The sequence below is a fragment of the Drosophila nasuta genome, chromosome 3 (genome assembly GCF_023558535.2).
Source record: "Drosophila nasuta strain 15112-1781.00 chromosome 3, ASM2355853v1, whole genome shotgun sequence".
NCBI lineage: Eukaryota > Metazoa > Arthropoda > Insecta > Diptera > Drosophilidae > Drosophila > Drosophila nasuta.
In genome coordinates, this window is record NC_083457.1 from 41,749,402 (window position 1) to 41,768,846 (window position 19,445).

Consider the following 19,445-nt stretch of genomic DNA (forward strand, 5'->3'; position numbering starts at 1 on the left):
GGCGCTGTAATCAAAAGTCATTATGTCGAGCATTGGCATCAAGGACAACGCACAACGCACAGGATTCCCTGGTCGTCTAGGGTTCGACTTGATCCGCTGCCGTCGTCGTCGTCGTCCATTTGCTTACAATGGAAAATTACGCGTATTATGACCAGGATCAGCAATGGCAGGAGGGCAACTCTCAGTCTCAGTCTCAGTCACTCAGCTGGGGTTGGGCTTCGTCCGTTCTAAGGTTTGCCAGACGTTGCCAAGTTTGCCCTCGTTTTGTTATTAATTTGTTTGTCAAGCCAGGCGGTGGCCAAAGCAGGAAACACAAATCCGCCGCATCATTGCCATTGCCTCCGCCTTTCGCCCTCTATTAATGGGCGCGACGGCGAGCAACAGTTTCCTGCCTCGGACCGAGCAAGGATAATACTGACACTGGCTATTAAACGACGCACGGAGAAGGCGGCTAAAACGCGGATTAGGCCCAACTGCACGCACATCATCGTCATCAACATCATCGTGAGGTAGCAAAACATCAGTGGGGAGAAACATCGAAAAAAAGGCATTTTGGGATGACCAAGTGCAGGGCAGAGATCCTTCACATGTATGCAAGGACACGTGCGGCAACAAAAAAAAATCGAGAAATTTGTGGGGAATGCGAGCACATTCATTGAAAGAGAACACAAAACCAGAAAAAAAGAAAAGTCTTCGTCATGAGTCATCCTCACAAACTAGAATGTGTGAATTTATTTATTGTGCCAATGCGTTAAACTATTTACTCGATTTGTCTTATCAAAATCAACACATTGAATTTATAATTGAACTGAACGCAATAGTATCGACAATAAAGGAAAGTTCCAAGAGCAAAAATAAATATACATTCAGTATAGGAAATCTTATAAAATCTTGTCTTTATACATAAAGTCTATAAAACAATTAAATAAATAATACTTGAAGGCCTTAGTCGCTCTGGCTCATTTCATTGCAATAAGGAATTGATTCGTTATTTCAATAAAATAATAATAATAAATAATATACATATTTTTAAATTATTTCGTCATACATACATATTTCCAATATACAAAAAAGGTTCAATTGAGTGTAAAGCAATAAAACAATATAAAACTAATTATCCAATAAAGTGCAAAGGAAACCTAAAAGAGTTCATAGCACAAATAAATAAATAATAAATTCAATATTGAATTAAATGTAGGGCGAAGCTAAATAACTTCATAGCAAAAATAAATGGTATAAAAACAAATATTCAATAAAGTGAAAGACGAAATTAACCCTTTTAATCCCAAAGTTGCTAGTAACAAATTTCACTTTTTAAATGGATAATACTAAGAGTCTATTCGTTTTTTTGTCCATCAAATGCTAATTAAAAAGGTGCTTTGATATGTGTATTTTAAGTGAGAGCAAATCAAGCAAATCTTTTACCACTAGACCTTAATTGCAACGCTAAGAATTTTAGTATAAATTTCGGTAGGAGCAACAAATATTTTATATTTATAATATTGATAATAATATTAAATGAAGTGTAAACCAAAATCTTAAGAGATGATTTATATTCAATACAAAATTTGTGTCAATTCTGCAGTGAAAAGTTGTATAATAGAAAAGAAAAGTTTTATTATGATTGTTAAGAAACATTGTTTTAAAAATATTGTGAAGAATATGCTTATAATCTTTTTTTGTGAATATCTTATACATCACGTATATCTGCCATATTAATTAAAAAATGTTTTAAATTATTAGCTGAATACACAATTTTCTAAGAACATTATAGCGAAGCTTTAGTTTTTTCCAAAACTATTGAAAATGGCATAGTTTAAGCCAGAAAATGACATTCCTATACTAATAGAAATATATTGAGATGAATATGTTTACAGATAACCTTTTTTTGAATGAGAATTTCTTCATTATTTATTCATTCATGAGAATTTCTTCTTTTCAGCATAAGCAGTAAAATGCGTACTATTGTTTATATTTACTTAACATATTATATGGTTTTGATCCAAGAAATTTCACTTTTACAAAACTAAACCAATAACTAACGAAAGCAAAGCTAACTGATTGGCACATGCAACTTTTCCTTCGTTAGTTGTGTAAAGTCATAGATCATTCAAGGAATTTCCACAAAATGAAAATCAGAAAAGCAGCAAATTTCGTTAAGCACATTTCTCAAAGAACATTTCGAGGTAAGAGTAAAGTTCTTAGAAATGATCAGTTGAATTTCATAAGATTCGAAATAATGTTCTCAACTCAAATTCGGCAGAAGTTCGAATCACGTTTAATAAATTGCAAATCATTTAACGATGCTGATTAACATCGGAACATCGGGAATGCCCAGCAGAAATCTCTGTAATATATTCAATATATATATATATATATATATATATTCAAAGATCTGGGTATGAATGTACTTAGCCAATTTTGTGAGATCCTCGTCATGGCATCAACAAATAGATTATTATTAAGTGAACTGTTTCTGTTTTGGGATATAATATTGAGTTGAGTTGAGTTGAGTTGAGTTCGGTGGTATTCTAGTATTTGTTGATGATTTGAGTAAATGTTATTGTATATCGTTTATTTGTTTATCAGCAGCACTTTCTTCCCATCCCATCCCATCTCGAGCAATCGACCAAAAATAGACCTCGCGGCATTGCGAAAATGTTGCAAATAATTGGAAAACCACACACTTGCCTCGTGGGGCACACGTTATGTTTGTGATGTGTGACGTCACAATTGTGTGGGGCACACAACGTTTCACAGGTTGTGAACGTCATGAACTTTTGCAATTGTTAAATTTGTTTTCTGACTGCATCATTATGAGGATCATGACGTCGATCCGTCGATCTCTCTCTCTCTCTCTCTCTCAATATTTTCCTGACTGCGGGTGGTCGACAGCAATCATTTTTGGCAATTTCAAGTGCAAAGTGCCGAAAGCTATTGCCCGCAAATGTGGGCACCTAAAGAGGGGGAGGCTGTACGAGGCGGAGGGGGGAATTTGGGCAACTTTATGTCTTTTGTCTGGCAGCTTATTTATTTGCAGTGTACTCGTGTATTTAGCTCGAATTGCGCCTTGTTTTTTTGTACGCACCCACGCTGCGCCACATCAGTACTGAAAAAAAGAAGAACTGACAATCCTCTTGGGCAGAGATCGGACGAAGTAATTCCCCGTGAGCAGTAAATTAAACGAGCGTTTGATACACGGCAAATCCATAAACCAATTGGCCAGCAGTTTGTAGTTTATGTCGAATCAGCTGGCCCCAAAAACTATTGAATTCGCATTCCCGTACTCATTCGAATTGGAATTGGAATCGAATTGGATTTGATATCGATGTGTGGACTATGAGCCGATGGGCTCAAGGGATCGATGTGGTCCGAGTGTTGATGTGGCAACTCAACGCTTTGTCAGCGCTCACCTCTGACCCATCGCCCGTTGTGATGCCAATAATCGTGGCAATTATGTTCTACCCTATTCCAATATATATATTCTTTTAGTTGTACACGTGTTGTGGCATATGTTTTTGTTTTGAATTTCATTGATGCGCCTTTTGTGTTTTTTTTTCGCAAAATCAACAAGCTGCTGAAATATCTACGATGCTCGATGACGATGCCCGAGACTAGCATTAGAATTCGAATTAGTATTAGAATTGATATACCAACAAGGCTCGTAATAGAATTTTCGATTATGTTTAATCAATTTTACCGTTAGCACGTAATCTCGCGTATAATCAGCAGCAACAACAAAACAATAGAAACGCTGTCATAATTTTTACTCTCCTCTCTTTCTCTCTTTGCGACTTTGGCAACAAATTGAATTTGCTATCTCATTAATTGCCAGTTGAAAATTTCAACAATTTCATAAAATTTTACGCCTATCATGTGTTGGCATCTCCCCCCCTGAGACCAATCCCCCTCCACGTCGCGTCCCTCTGCCCATCATCGGTTCATTGTTTGTTTTTATAAACCAATTTTTCAATATGTACTTTTGAATTATTAAGTTTTGGCATTTCTGTGACGCAAAGTAGTAAATTCGCAGTTTCAAGTGCGAATAAACTTTACCATATGCAACTGATTGCCCCCAGAGGATGTTGCCAGGGCAAACCTCTCATTATCTCTCTTTATCTCTTTTGTTGAGATCGACCCCCATCAGCTGATTTGCGTTGGCGTCGTTGTCGCTGTCGACGTCGGCGTCGACGTCTTCGACGTCAGCATTGGCGCTAATCAAATCATTTCCATTTGCAAATTTATAAATCAGTGCCGCAAATCGTCGAGCGAAATGTTCGCACCTCTTTTAATGATTATTAAAATACAAGACCTGATGCGGAACATTAAAATATCCACAGGATGTATTGAGGCCACAAACAAGTTCATTAAACACTCATAACAAACTGTTGAGTGTGGATGATGGAAAATTTTGAAACGCAGACTGGGCAATTATTATATTAATTAATTGATTTGTTTTATATATAAATATATACTATTTATATTAGCTGCATAATTCTAACAGACATCGTACAATCGGTCATAAACGACACTTGGTTCGGGCCATTGACTCTTGTGGAAAAAAGTGATGCAGCCTTTTAGGCTGTTTCTTGCGCAATTAGCGCCACCTAGGTATCGAGTATAACAGCAACACCCTGTGAAACACCAACCAATGCGTCCTCTAGCGTTGGTAAAATAATCGTATAAAGCTTTTTATTAGCGCCACCTAGCGTTCACAACAAATATTTGAACATTGCAAAATGGTTGCATACTTTTAACCAGCAATGAAAATGCGTATTTAACAAAGCTAAATATCTGATTGCTACTGTTAATATTTGATTATCTCTTTCTTAACTTTCTTGTTGGCAGTAAAATGTCAAATAAAGCTAAGAATATTAACAACGAACTACTTAACTTATGAGTGCCAGATAAAGCTACTATGCCAAACAATTTCTTGAATACTGCTAATGTAATGACGTTCACTTGAACTCATTGCTTATCTTATCTAACAAAACCAACAACCAACAAACTTCAACGCGCAAAAAATCAAAATGCAAATAAGAAATTATAATTTCGTACAACAACAAAAATACACTTCTAGGGCCAACAAACCCAAAACAATGTTGCTATCTACAACCAAAAATAAACTGCAATCAATTAGCCTAAGTTGATAACTCCAGCGATTAACTAAAAAACAAATACAATGAATTAGTAAACACACATAAATTTCAAGCTTTCAATCAGGCGACACCAGAACACAATGACTAAATTCAATGATTTAAATTAGAACAAGACTTGGTCTTGATCTAGTGCAAGGTGAGGGCATGAATAATAGGAAGAGGAAGCACCAAAGACATGACTGTGCTAATATGCTTATTAGAGTATACAAGAGACAACGACATAAATGAAGATACAAAGAGAACGCCAAAAGTAAGAGAGCAACAAGTTGAGAGAGCGCTCAGAACATTGATATCGCTCTCTGCGCACTTTGCACACGCAAAGCGTTGCTTCGACATTGAGAGAGTAAAGCAATGGAAATAGTGGAGCGAGTGCCAAGTGCAGAGTGTCTGCGGCATTTTAAGTAGCAATGTGGCGCCTGTTTGGGCCTCAGTTCGACGCCGCTCGCCAAACGCAACGCATTGGGAGGGAGAGCTTCCCTTTGTTTCGGTTCTGGTCGCTTCGTTTATCACAACAATAAAACGCAAATAAAAATATTCTGACGCAGAAAAGGCTAAAACATAAAAATATATAAACAAACGGGGACAATTTAATTGCGGCTTAATTGTGTGTGTGTATTCAGTGCGTGCAGCACAATTACAAATGCAACTATAATTATTATTATTGTTATTACGACTACGAGTACGAGTTTCGAGTTTGAGTGCTTGACCCGGTCGGATGCGACGCTATTTGGGTTAAAAAAGAGTTACAAATCATCAAATTGAAAATAATTACGCTGAAAATATGCAACAGGCTGACCAAATCGACAACAGCTATACGCAACTGTAGAAAGTTTTTATTGTTATTATTTTTAAGACACCAGTCCCCCTTGCTCCTCTCCCCTCGAGCAAACCGACAATCGCCAAAGTCAAAGCCAAAAACCGAAAAAAAATAAACCGAAGCATCAGCCAACAATTTTCGCGTGTGAAACAACAACAACAACAACAGCAATAACAAAGCGACGCAAAAGAAATTCAAGTTTCAGTGTGTTTCTCAGTGTTAGTTTGAGTGCGTGTGTGTGTGAGTCAGTGTGTGCATAACATACTAAATTGGCAACATTTTAACAACTTTGGTTTAAATAAATAAATAAAATATAATGTCTGGTCCACTACCCGAAATCAACGAAGAGCAGCGCAAAACATTGGAACAGGTGAGAGCGAAAGAGAGCGAATCGGCTACAATGCATTGTGGTAAATGAATGGGGGACGGAATGGAAGAGCAAAAGCTTCTCTTTGAGCTTTATACTTATTGCGCTCTCGTTCTAACTCATTTACCCGCACATTGGTTCACAAGCGACAATGTGTGGGCGATGATCATCAATCAAAATGATTCTAGATTAGAATGTTCGCAAATAAAGTTAAATGCTAATGGGAGTATTGCCAAATATTTGCAGCTGCTACCATATATGTTAAATAACGATTAATCTAGATTTTTGTATAACTTTACTTTTATTAATGCTGACGATGTCAGCAATTCTTAAGTAAACAGTGTTTCAAAACTATATGACACTAAAAAATGTAACTTTAATAGCTAGTGGCTTTCAAGAGCCAAGATTTATTTTTGCACAATTCTAATATATTAAAAAAAAAATTTAATTGCTTCCTTCATATTATTTTTTTTTGAATTTTGGGTTTGGAAAGTTTCAAAGTTAAAATTTGTTTGTTTGATATTATTATTCATGATTATTCAGAACCTCTGTTTATCGGTTCCGCAACGATAAACAATATTTTATTTTTCAATTGTGCACTTGGCAATGACTATTGATAATAAGGGGTCTGGTGGTTTATATGTTTACATAATTTTATTATGATTGGGAAATTTTTTCTGTATTATTCATGCGTTTTATTATTCATTTTAATTATTATTTAAATTAATTAGATGCATGAGTTCTGTGAATCATTCCTATTTCAAAGTTTCGCAATACATTTTCTAATCTTATTAATTATTTAATACGAACATTTAAAAACTCATAGGTTCTTATTCACATTTCCATAAATATTCTAGGCATTAACTATATTGCTTCAAGTAGTTGAAAATTACAAGGAAATGCGTTTATATTTTTGCAGTGTCATAGTAACTTTTTTTATTGTCATTTGACAGCAGTTACAAAGTTGTTATTATAATTGAACACTGATAAATCTATAAATAATTGGCAGATATCCAACAGAAAAACAGGCAATGAATTGATAATAATACGATATTATACGATTACAAAGTAGGTGTAATTATAAATCTCGATGACTAGCGAGAAAGAAAAACTCGTCTTATATTAAATAATTCTAATTCCAAGCTTGTAAAATGCAATGACTAAGTTAGTTTATCTCGACTTGTTTTATATGTACATTTGTAGAACAGGAATATTTAAGTCTGGGAAATAACATTGAAGTGAATAATCGACAAACCAGTTACAATTTGATATTAAAAAGTGGTTGAGATGTGTCTTTTTGCACAATTTAACATGGCAGTCAACGATTTCTTTGGCCTTGCAGCAGTTGCCAGCAGCGCTTGCCATAAAAATATGATTAATTGCGCATTATAAGAGTTGAGTAAACAAATCGATGCGATGACTGAGTATTCAAGTGTGACGACAGCACGAATTGCATTGCGATTGCGTTACATTTTATCTCATTCCGCATGGATTTGCATGCAACTGTGACACTGTGCCGGATTTGCCGATAGTCAATAAAAAATAAAACTGCAACGACATCAACATCAACAACAACAAAAGCAACAAGAAGTTGTTCTTGCGTGCAGCTGTTTCGCTTTGTTGACGTCGTCGTCGAGTGTTCTTTGCAATAGCTACGAAAATTTCCTTAGTCGGCGAATAAATCAGCAAAGCGAATATTGACCGCCGCCTCGGCCACGCCCACAGGCCATAACTTAAGTCAAGTGACAACGACCCACGAAAAGCCAGCCAAATAATCAAATGAATGAAAAATGAAAATTTGAAATCGAAATTGAATTTGAAATGGAAACCGAACCGGTTCAAGCGGCATGTGCGACCCACTTTTGCACTTGTTGTTGCCTTGGCTGCATTCTTGGCAGATGCTTTCGGCTGATATTTCCACAACAAACCCAGCAACCACCCACCTCTAATCCCCTCTGACCTCCCCAAGTTGCTCGCCATGATCTGGCTAAAAGCATTTTAGCAAGCGTCACAATTACAAATGTCATTTCATGGCCGGGCGAACAGAAAAACAAAAACAAAAGCAAAAGCTAAACTATATCGCAATCGCAATTAGAAGGCGTCATTAACCTATCACAAAACCGACTTTAGGCGATCTCTTACTGCGTTCCTTTTGACCAGATTAGAGATAAAAATGTAATTAAAACACTCTTTTTGTATTTATGGAGTACTAGGTCTATTAAGCTTTCCCCTTAAAAACCGCAAAACTGGGTATGTGAATCATTTGCCTTTAAAAATTTTCCACCTTGACTCACTTTGCGCTCAACACAGAGTAACTGCTTTTTTTTATAGGATCTCTGATCTTTGAAATTATGTGACCAAGGCTTGCAAATTAGTTGCAAAGATGTTTAATTGTTCGACAAAAATTTTTGTGCACCTTATAAGTGCTTGTGATCAAAGTGCATTTGCCAAATTGTTGTTCTTGATCTTTAAAGTGCTAAATTTCACGCTTTTTGACTGAATTAATCATCAATTGTTACTTTAGACTTGACCCTGAAATCCCTGAAAATCGTTGAAGGGAAAGATGATAAATGCGTTGCTTGTATCACGATAATGATCCCAAAATCTAAACCCAAATTTAACTTAAACTTTCACTAGCGTAAACTGAAGTCAGTTTTGCCCACCTATCGTCACACCTAGTCAAAATTTTTATGAATTTTGGAAAATTGTAGCCAGATCCTAAAAAGGAAATGCTTCTAAAGCGTACAACAGATTTTTCTTGTACTTGCAGTGAAATCTCGTTTAAAAAAATGTGTCTACCTCATCCGTCAAAATGTCGAGTCATCAGTCATCAGCGGTTGTTGAGCTATTTGTAAAAATGCTAATGAGTTCTGTTATTTTAACTATTTTTTGCGTTAACCAACTGGTTTCTTTCGCATGGAAAGACCCATCGAAACGAAATCAATATTTGATTAAGACCAAGGGGCTAACAAGTGGCTAAAAGGCCACTAGAGTCTTGGGCCTAAATGTGCACTCTTTTGCAACCTAACGAGAATCAAGCAAAAATGGAAACTTCAAAGTGTATAATAATAATAATAAGTTTGCTCGATGATTGCCTCATTTTTACAAGTACCTGCAGTCAAACTTATTTACAACACTCAACCAAAAAAAAACTTGGTTCGGTCGTATTCAAAACACAGAACAAAGCAGAAATGGTAATGGTAATGGGCAGCTGTGAGTTAGTAAGCCTCGTGTGAGTTATGAGGAAGTTATACCAAAAATGCGCAGCGCTAATGAAACTACAACACTTGCAGTGCCCCCCGTCCCTCTCTCTGCAGATGCCAACAAGCTGCGCAAACAGCAATAAAAACCCCAAACGACTTTGTTTCAAAGAGAGAGAGAGAGAGGAGCGACGACTTGGTCAAGTCAAAGAAAAAACCTGGCCAAGTGACCAACTGGCAAGTGACGACGCGACTTCCACAGCCAACAGACAGCTGTGTGTGTGTGTTAGCCTCGTTATTGAATTTCAAGTGCCTTGTGTGGTCTAAACTAAAGCGAGCTAAGCGCTGCTTAGCCGTTTTTAGCCAAGTGATTGCCAAGTACTATAATAAAGCAAAGCTCCAGCACCCTTGCCCGCTTTATTTTTGGGAGCAATTAAGCATTCGAAACACGAATTGAAATGTTCATTGTATTGACATTAATAGACGATCGTAACTATCCGTACCTAAAGTACCTCTAACCAATTAGTTGCCGGCTGTATAAATTATTCAGAAACAAGATTTGTCTCAAGTGCTGACTCACTGACATAAAAAACAAAACAAAACAAAAGAAAAACCTTCAGATAAAGCGGAAATCGAATCTTGTTTAAGACAAGTTTGGACTACCGAAATATCAGATACTCTTTTCTATTTTCAAACAATATTTTATGGCCGCTTTAAACGAGTTTAACAATCAATATGGAATACCTTATAAAAATATACCCCACTCGAGTTTATTGTAGGGTACTTGAATTGGCATTGAGTCAAGGCCAAATTAACAGTTATTAAGGTAAACAACTTTTCGAGCGCCAAGCGAAACAAATTTTCAAATAGCGATTGTCGATTGACTGAAGTCAAGATTGTTACACGTATTAACTAGACCTGCAATATGCCACAGTCACATGATTATCAGTTAATATTATTAGCAAAGATTAACGGTGTTTAGCTCAAGATTAGATGCAGCTATAAAAGACGTTCATTTAGAGTAATCTCAAGGTTAACAAACACAAAGAACAAAGGAATTGGGAATTAAAGCTTATCGTTTTCCTTATTGCAATTTTTGCAGTTTCGTCAGCTGATGTCTGCTGAGCTGAACGAGACCCATGATGATTACTATTTGTTGCGCTGGCTGCGAGGTGAGTCATCTGCCCCATCCTGGAACTTGCATTATTCCATTAAAATGCCACTTTCTTAATCACTTTCAGCTCGCAAATGGAACTTGGATGCAGCTGAGAAAATGCTCAGAGCAGTAAGTAGAAATGCGCATTCGATAATCAAATTAAATTACTCAGTTCCCTTCCTCTTGCAGTGCCTCAAAACGAGAGCCATGTGGAACGTGGACAACATTGAGAAGTGGGAGGCGCCACAGGCATTGCGAGAGTATCTGCCATATGGCCTCATGGGCTACGACAACGAGGGATCGCCGGGTAAGCACAGACAGCTCTCAATTAATTATTTTTACTTAATAAGTTTCTTTTCACTTGCAGTGATTGTTTGTCCATTTGCCAACTTTGACATCTGGGGCATGATGCACTGCGTCACACGCTTCGAGTTCCAAAAGTATTTGGTGCTATTGCTGGAACGTTTCATGAAGAACGCTTATGAGCAGAGTCTCAAGCATGGCTGGAAGGCACGTCAACTCGTGGTCTTCTTCGACTGCGAAGGATTGAACCTCAAACAGTACGCTTGGAGACCAGCTGCCGAAGTGGTCATCTCCTCGGTGAAGCAGTACGAAGCCAATTTTCCGGAGCTGCTGAAAATGTGCTACATTATCAATGCGCCCAAACTGTTCTCGGTGGCATTCAACATTGTGAAGAAGTTCCTCGATGAGAACACCACCAGCAAGATACACATCTACAAATCAGGGGCAGACAAGTGGAAGCAACAGCTCTTCTCCCACGTGGATGCAAAGATCATTCCCAAGAGCTGGGGCGGTGAACTTGTCGACAAACTGGGCGATCCTCAGTGCAAATCGCTGATGATTTGGGGTGGCAAGCTGCCCGAGGAGCTGTACATTGATCAGAGCAATCAGCAGAGTGACAAGGATTTCACTGAGGCTCAGGTTGCCAAGGGTGACAAGCTGAAGCTGCACTTCAAGGTGAAGAGTCAGCCGGAGAACGAGCAACTGCCGCAGCAGCAGATGCTGTCGTGGAATTTCCGCACTTTCGACTACGACATCAAGTTTGGCATTTACAGCGTGGACGAGAAGACGGGCGAGAAGCGTAGCGAAGTGCCGCTGGGCACAGTTTACTCCAATGAAATGGACGAAGTCGGTGTCATCTCGACGCGACCCAACACAACATGTAAGTTGGACATAAATCGTATTTCCAAAGAGTGTAATTCACAAGATAGATTTGCATCTTACACAGATACTGTTGTGTTCGACAACTCGGCAAGCTATTTGCGCAGCAAGAAGCTGCGCTATTGGGTCGATCTCATCTCCGAGGAGGAGGAGGGCATCAGTGAGCTGACCGCACAAATGGACAGCACACAGCTGGTGGGCAAGCAATGAGTGAGCGGATGCCGTAGCCAAAAACAAAGCCAAAAATCAGCAGATTGAAGAGTTATACCCTAGAAAATATATAAATACAAACATGTAGGGTATGATGTACCATAATCACACAACCATATATACTAACCTCGGTGCAAGTAGTCACAACAGATACGAAACAGATACGCTCGGCGTGGAACAAAAACTTTGTGATAAATAATTGAAGTGAAAGCGTTTTACGGTAGTTACCAATTACAGTTACAGTTTACAGTTAGTTAGTGCTTTATTATGTGTATGTGTGTGTGTGTGTGTCCCTCTACTTTCGAGTGCACTTCTGTACAATATAGTTGTTTATTGTAATGTATATTCCGGATTCTGATTCTGAATTTTAGATTCTCGATCCTAAACTTGTTCTTGTTCTTAATTTGGACTTGTGACTTTTGAGTTTTCTTGTTATCATCGCAAGTGAATGTTTGGAAACTTGTCTGACACTTATGTATAATAAATAAAACGGATAATGATCAATGTTCTTGTTGTTATTGTTTTGTGGTTGCTGTGGCTGTTCCTGTTGAACTGTGTGTGTGTTCTGGGGCTTGGTCGCAATTGCGCCAGGTTGTCGCCTCAAGGCTGCTGCGATGAGGCGCGGCGCTTGCGCCTTCATCACTGCGGACCCCCAGGATTCGGACCCATCTGCGGGCCATGTCCTCCCACCTGTGGCGGCAGCTGTTGCATCGGCATCATCGGATTCGGACTCGAGCCCACAACACCAACTCCCACACCAGCTCCGACGCCGACTCCAACGCCTACACCCACACCAACTGGCGGACCAATGGATTGATTTGGAGGCGGTGGCGGCAGATCAGTGGTGAGCGGCAGATTGGTCAGCAGATCCGAGATGGCTGGAAACAGTGAGCATTGCTGCACACCATAGTCAGCGAAGCGACGCAACAGTTGGCTGGCAGCCGCCATTAGTGGAGATTGCACCTGTTCGCGTCGCTCGGCCACTTGCGTCAGATTGGTGGCAATATCGTGCACGATGGGCAGCACCAGGGAGGGGCTATCCTTCCAGTCCTTGCCGTTGTACGGTATCCGTGTGATGTGCAGGAAGAACAGTATCTTCATGCGTCCCAGCACCACGCACGCATTGCCAATGGGCACAATCGGAAGCGCCGAGGGCGGCATCCGCATGCACATCTGCACCGTCCACTTCAGTTGATCGCCGCCTAGCTCGGGTTTCAGTTCCAGTCGCATGATCTGTATGAAATCCTTAAGCACATGTCCTGGTTGGTTTAGCAAGCGGCAAATGCTGTGCAACGCGTTAGGGCGATACGGCGGGGCAGCGACGCGGGTGTCAAAATATTGCTCGATGACGAGCAGATCGTCGGGACTCAGCTGGAACGTGGGTTTGTCGGGCATCGGTGGCAATTGGGTTACCTTCAAGTGCAGCGACTGCATATGCATGGGATTCAATGTCACCTGGCACTGCAATCCATCCACCTTAAAGAGCACCACGCCCGGTTCCGTTGAGTTGAGCGCCGTCAATGTCTCCTCGCTCTGGATGTTGCGATGCAGTTGCCGACGCATGTAGACACATCCCAGAAAACGTTCTAGCGGACTCATATCCGCCACATTGATGTCCTTGTTGGGATGCGGACTGGGACGACACAGCGTCTCGAGTGCCTCGTGCGTGAGCAGCGTGGGCACAGCTCCTGGCCAAGGACGATTCAGACTTGCACGCGTGCCTCGATCGCCACCGACTCCTTGACCTGCGCCACCAGTGCTTTTGTGCTCGGGACTCTGACCGGGTCGTGGTGAGGGGCGTGGCATGCTGGGCGAGCCGGGCCAATTGTTGTTCGCCGGCGACATGGCTGTGAATGGTGAATCCTGATGGCTCTGCATGTACAGCGTATTGGGTCCCGGACTGTGCACCATGTGCGGACTGGGCTGAGGATTCAGCGGTGACGAGGGCATCAAGCCGCCCGGCGACTGATGCGGCATATGCGGTGCCGGCGGAGATGTCAAATTAAAGTTGGCATGGCTCTGGGCACCGCTGCCACCACCGCCACCAGCGCTGGGATGCGGACTGGCCGGTGTGTGCGGATTGGAGCTGGAGGGCGGCGTGTGCGGGGCTGGAAAACGCAGTCCACTATCTCTAGGCGATTGTGGACCACGCATGCCGGCACCCAAGAATGGAGACGAGCCACCAGCACCTACTCCTGCTACACTGCTTGGTCCTCCAAAGTTATCCTCCATGCCCATGGGTGAAAGCGGATTGTCATCATCCTGAGGTCCACGTCGATACACAGCAGACTCATCCACGTACTTGGACAAGAATGCCTTCAATCCCTGTATAGGTGTAATCTCCTCGATGGCATTGCGATCAAAGCGACTGACGCCATCGCGTATGGAGACGAGTCGATTGGCACGGAAGCGTAGCTCCAGACAGTAGACCGCCTGATAGGTGAGACGCATGAGGCAAGGAGACTGTGGCAACATGCAAAACGACAGCACCGGCACCTGAGGACGCTGAGAGGGGTAAAGGTGAACATTAAATCAAGTACATCCATATGAAAAGTTAGGTCAACTTACAGGAATGCCAAGTAGGGGCAGCACAGGCAACTTGGCAATGGAGCTCATTGGATTGTACGTTTCGTGCAGTATGTGTGCGATGGTCGTGAGGCTGTGTTGTTGATTCAGATGTTGCGCAAGCTGATCTCGCATCATGGAGTGCGCATTGACGGCAGAAATGCCACCGACAAAGGTGAGACGGAAACCATGCGATTGCACCGACCAGTAAATGTTGCAGGTAACTTCCTTCTTAGGTCCATAGCCCAGCAACAGATTCACATAGCTATACGACTTGACCACAAGCATGTCACCCAAGCTGAGACGCTCTGCGGAAACACATAATTAGTTGACTTACTCAAAGAAGTGACTTAAGTTTGTCTTACTGTTGCGCAACTGCTCGGAAAAGTCGTGCACAAGCGTGTAGAGATAGACAATCTTGGACCAATCGTTGAGCAGATCTTCGACAGTCTTGGAGAAGTCATGATTCGCCTGCTCATACGTTAGATACACTGTGCGTCGATTGCCTTGTTCCTTCTGATGTGTGCTCTGCAGCGGGGTGCTGTAGAATACAAACTCTACAACCCAGATGCGCACCTGGCTATTCTTATTAGTTTGCGAACGCACCGAAATCGACAGCACACGTCGCATCAAGTCATCCCAGACATGTGGCTCTATCTTGGGCAGTGCAGTTGAAGTGTTGTTGGTAGCAGCTGCAGCTGGTGCTGGCGTTGGTTTAGCTTCGCCAGTTGCAGTCGTTGGTTGATTGGCGCCTGGCTTTGGCAATGCTAGAATCTTGAGCACAAGCGATGTGGCATTTGCCTCCACTTGCAGGCCGCTATGCGGAATGCGAAACTTGGATAGCGTTTGTGCCAGGTTCAAGAAGGGTATCTTCTCATCGCACATGGCCACAACGTGCGCCAATTCGGGTATAAAGTAGGCGGGAAAGATGGTCTTTTGTTGCTTGGCTGGCGGTGCCAAAATGTCGCCATTCGACTTGCGCTTATGTGGTGATAAATCTGCTGAAATTGAGTTGGTTAAATGGGAGCTGATTTACTAAAAGTGAGTTTGACTAACCATCCACTTCAGTGCCGGGGCCATGGGTGGCCACAAAAGTGTCAAACTCAATGAGACGCATCAGTTTCGTATAGAATTTGGGAATCTCCGAAGGTGGCTGCGTTACAATGGAAACGAGCTGCTTGGCCGAATCATCCACCACATCGGTTTCATCCTTTTGAAATACAACAAAGCCCAAGTGGAAAGTGTACTCCATTTCATTAGGCATTGCGCTCTTCTCCTTCAATTGTACCACCTGAAAAAAGTGGGAGTAATTATAGAAAAATTGCAAGTGAAATTTACTTGCTAAACTTACCAATATAATATTGGGATGACGATGCAGCTTCACGTAGATCTTGTGGCGTCCAGCCTGCAACAAGTCCTGCTCGGGCAGCGTGAGGAAAGGCAACGTCTCCGTTGCTGTGGCAGGCAAATGTTGCAGCGTTTTCTCGCAACGCCTGTGAGTGATCCAATAGCGTAGCTCCGACAGCAAAGCAGGCAGCTTGCTGCGATCGCCATTCAGACAGTCTTGCATATCATCTGTAATGGGGCAATCCAAGTGCTTGGGCACATGACAGCGGAACATGCCCGTGTGCGTATCAATGGTGATGTGAATCTGCTCGGCTCGCAAGCAAGGCGATAGCACAGGCACTGTTAAAATCGCTGGAGTGCCTTGCAAATTAACTAAAAGAGAGATAGGATATTAGTGGAGTACATCAATCAAGTATCAGTTAATTAGATCAACTTTGTTTTGCTTGGTGCAGCTGATGACCAAAACATTTACACTCACAGTCAACGTCTTTGAGGAAGGCCTGGAACTCCAGCTTGAGATCACTTAATCGCGACACTGATCGTATATAAACAGTGTGCACAATTAAGCGTTCCATCGAAAGGTGCTCGGAGCGCACGGCACGTTCAGCCACCTCGGCGGATTCTTTGGCGCCCAGCGAAGGCATGTGGACCACAGCCAAAGGTCGTCCCACTTCATTGGGATCCGATTGAACGGTGAGTCGATATCCCAGCTCAGATTTGAGATCACGCCAATAAGATACGCTTAGCTTAACACCCGGCACATACTCCTCCACATTGACATTGTTGTCGTCTAAGCGTTCGTAGTTCAAGCGCAGCGTTTGCGTGTATAGCACTTCCAGCTGCAGCGACTGACAGAAATAGTGCAGGCAATTGTAAACTTCGCTCAAGGCATTGGGATTCTCGACGAGACGCGCCTGAATCAGTTGGTGTATGTAGTTAACCTGCACCGGATGCACCAACGATTTGCCATCTAAAGAATTGAAATGTTTAGTTTAGTATTTTAGGAAGTTTTCTTTAACTTACCGCCTGTCTCTTTGTCCTCAACAAGCACATCAATGTCCAGCAGACGCCATGGCACATCGGGATTGTCGCCCATGACGGTGAGAGCGACGCTAAACTCATGCTTAATCTCGAATGTAACGCGTCCATTGCGTATGCGAAATTCACGCATTTGTGGTAGCAATTTGCCCGTCACCAGACGATGCTGTATTACCTGATTGAGGCGCAACAGCGTCTGCTTCTTCTCTGCCGGCGTAATTGCATCGGGCGGCACAATGCGCTCCCTGATGCACGTGGGCAGCCGATTGTAGGTGCCAGTGGTCAAGACCTCAACAGCGGCCGGAATGTGAAAGTTGGGCAAACGAGCCCGCACTAGCGTCTCGCGGGACATGCGCGCCAACATATCCGCCGTCTCCACGAAGAGCATATTCTGTTTGTCCAGGAAGCTCATGATCTGTGAGCTCTTGTCCACCTTCGAGACGGAATTGCCCCATTTGACCAGCGCATTGAGACGTGTGAATAAATGCCGTGTGCGCGCCGCATACGCATAGATTTCCACCTTGCGTTCCATGTCCGTTTTGCGTGGCAACCTGTGGAACAACAACAACTCCCAATAAGTATTGGTGGAGTGCAACTGTGTGGAACAACTTACAATTCGGCCAGCACCATGAGCTCGTGATATGTGCGCTGTATAATGAAATCAATTAGCACGGACATCGACATGGTATTGATGCGCGGTCCTCCCTCCTGCCCAGCTGGCAAATAGCCAGCGTTTGCACCGGGCATTTGCTCCAGCGGCAGCGGCGTAGGCGCCATGTTTTTTACTACGCTACTTTTTCACACTTGCAATTAACTGCACAAATAGCAACGCAAGCAACTTGCGTTCAGTTTTTAATATTGCTTTATCCTTTTAATGTCCCACTCATAGTTTTTCGGCACTTTGTCAATTGGTTTTTGCGAGAATTTCAGCAACTTTGTTAATTTTTTGCCGTGCAAGCAGCGTGACCGCAAGTTGCATTTCACAATATGCCATTTCAATGAACACTAAATATATTAAAAATACCCCACAGCAAGGAGGCTGGTCACACAATTTGCCACAAATAGTGGCAAACATAACAACAGCAACGTAACACAGATGGCGCCACCTAAATACTGGGAAACCCATTCAAACTTTATTATAAATATTTTTTTATATTTATTTGTTATTAAAATATGAATGTTAATTATGCTCGTCATCATAATAGAGAAAAGTAGACATCAGCACAACATAATTTTCATCCATTCAAATGTAGCTACAGAACAAACAATTGATCGTAGCACAGCAGCGTGTTCTCGATATATTTGCCAAATCGATAACGTAACTGTCGATATATTGTGCATGGCGGTTACAATAATTTGAAATTTAAATAAATGGTAAAATTCTGAATGGCTTTTTATGCTGCAATAGATAAATAGATATGAAACTGGTTCTATTATTATTATTGAATGAATTTCGTTGTTAAGCTCAGCTTCTCTTTTACTGTCATTTAGACCTAAATTTTAAAAAAATAATATAAAAAAAATATCCAAATTATGTATTACGATCCACATGACGAAAGATCTTTTATTTATTTTGTCAAATTTCCGCTATTAAATCAAAAATTTGCCGTAGGTTGCCAAAATTTACGATCAGCAAGTCTTGTCGATTTAATTCACCTCGGTAAGATAAAATATAAGACAATTTCATATCGGATATTTCAATTCGTAAATATAGCTAAAGATGTGGCCGAACGAACAAGTTACTTGTATACGGAGGATCCCATAGTATTCTGCCTTGACATCAGTAAAATTATTACGGATGATACGTCATTGGCTTATTGTGTATCTAAAGGGTATACATTTCAAATCCTAAATGGCATAAATGAGGCAAACACTATGAAGAATGAGAGTCGAATGATTTACAACACGACTTTAACATTTAGCAGAACCAAGAATCAAGGAACTTGATTATTCAAAGTACTCAAAATTTTAACTGGAACTCAACTGTCATTTAAAAAATAATTTATTTAATAAATTATCGAAATTTTGGCGTGAGAAATGTATTACAATCCAAGTGATGAAAGAGCTTACACTTATTTTGTTAAGTTACCAATGGTTGAGCAGAAATTTGCTATGGGTTGTAAAAAGTTGGCCTTAGCTCACATGGATGATATTACCAAATTAGGTAAGTGTATGCCTAAGAAGCATGTTTAATGTATTTTAATAGATTTGTTTCTTTTAGCTAATGAAGTTGGCAAAGTCACAAAATTCGTTTATTCTAATGAGCCAGCAATATATTGTTTTGAAATGGACAAAGTTATTGCCAACAACGATGCACTGCGTTATTGCATATCAAAGGGATATCATTTTGAGGTTCTAAATGACATTAGGGGATTATGAATAATCAATAGAATATCATCATAGG

The 19,445-nt window shown here is 41.2% G+C and overlaps 2 protein-coding genes across 3 annotated transcripts; one reads left to right on the top strand and one right to left on the bottom strand.

Moving 5' to 3' along the window:
- The first annotated feature begins 5,590 nt into the window (after window positions 1-5,590).
- LOC132790718 (SEC14-like protein 2) lies at window positions 5,591-12,595 on the top strand. The gene is made up of 6 exons (XM_060799364.1): window positions 5,591-6,346; window positions 10,646-10,715; window positions 10,785-10,828; window positions 10,889-11,006; window positions 11,067-11,882; window positions 11,949-12,595. Exons 1-6 carry the CDS (start codon window positions 6,293-6,295, stop codon window positions 12,089-12,091), a joined length of 1,245 nt encoding a protein of 414 aa, XP_060655347.1. The 5' UTR covers window positions 5,591-6,292; the 3' UTR covers window positions 12,092-12,595.
- On the bottom strand, window positions 12,341-18,025 carry LOC132790717 (mediator of RNA polymerase II transcription subunit 14). 2 transcript variants are annotated; one of them, XM_060799363.1, is made up of 8 exons: window positions 17,655-18,025; window positions 17,027-17,592; window positions 16,482-16,973; window positions 16,008-16,375; window positions 15,713-15,947; window positions 15,022-15,654; window positions 14,660-14,964; window positions 12,341-14,596 (listed from the first exon to the last, which is right to left on the bottom strand). In XM_060799363.1, the coding sequence occupies exons 1-8, from the start codon at window positions 17,816-17,818 to the stop codon at window positions 12,731-12,733; spliced, it is 4,629 nt and encodes a 1,542-aa protein (XP_060655346.1). In that variant the 5' UTR covers window positions 17,819-18,025; the 3' UTR covers window positions 12,341-12,730. The 2 variants fall into 2 exon arrangements, with proteins under 2 accessions (XP_060655346.1, XP_060655345.1); XM_060799362.1 differs by having other exon boundaries at window positions 15,022-15,657.
- Between the last annotated feature and the right edge of the window lie 1,420 nt (window positions 18,026-19,445).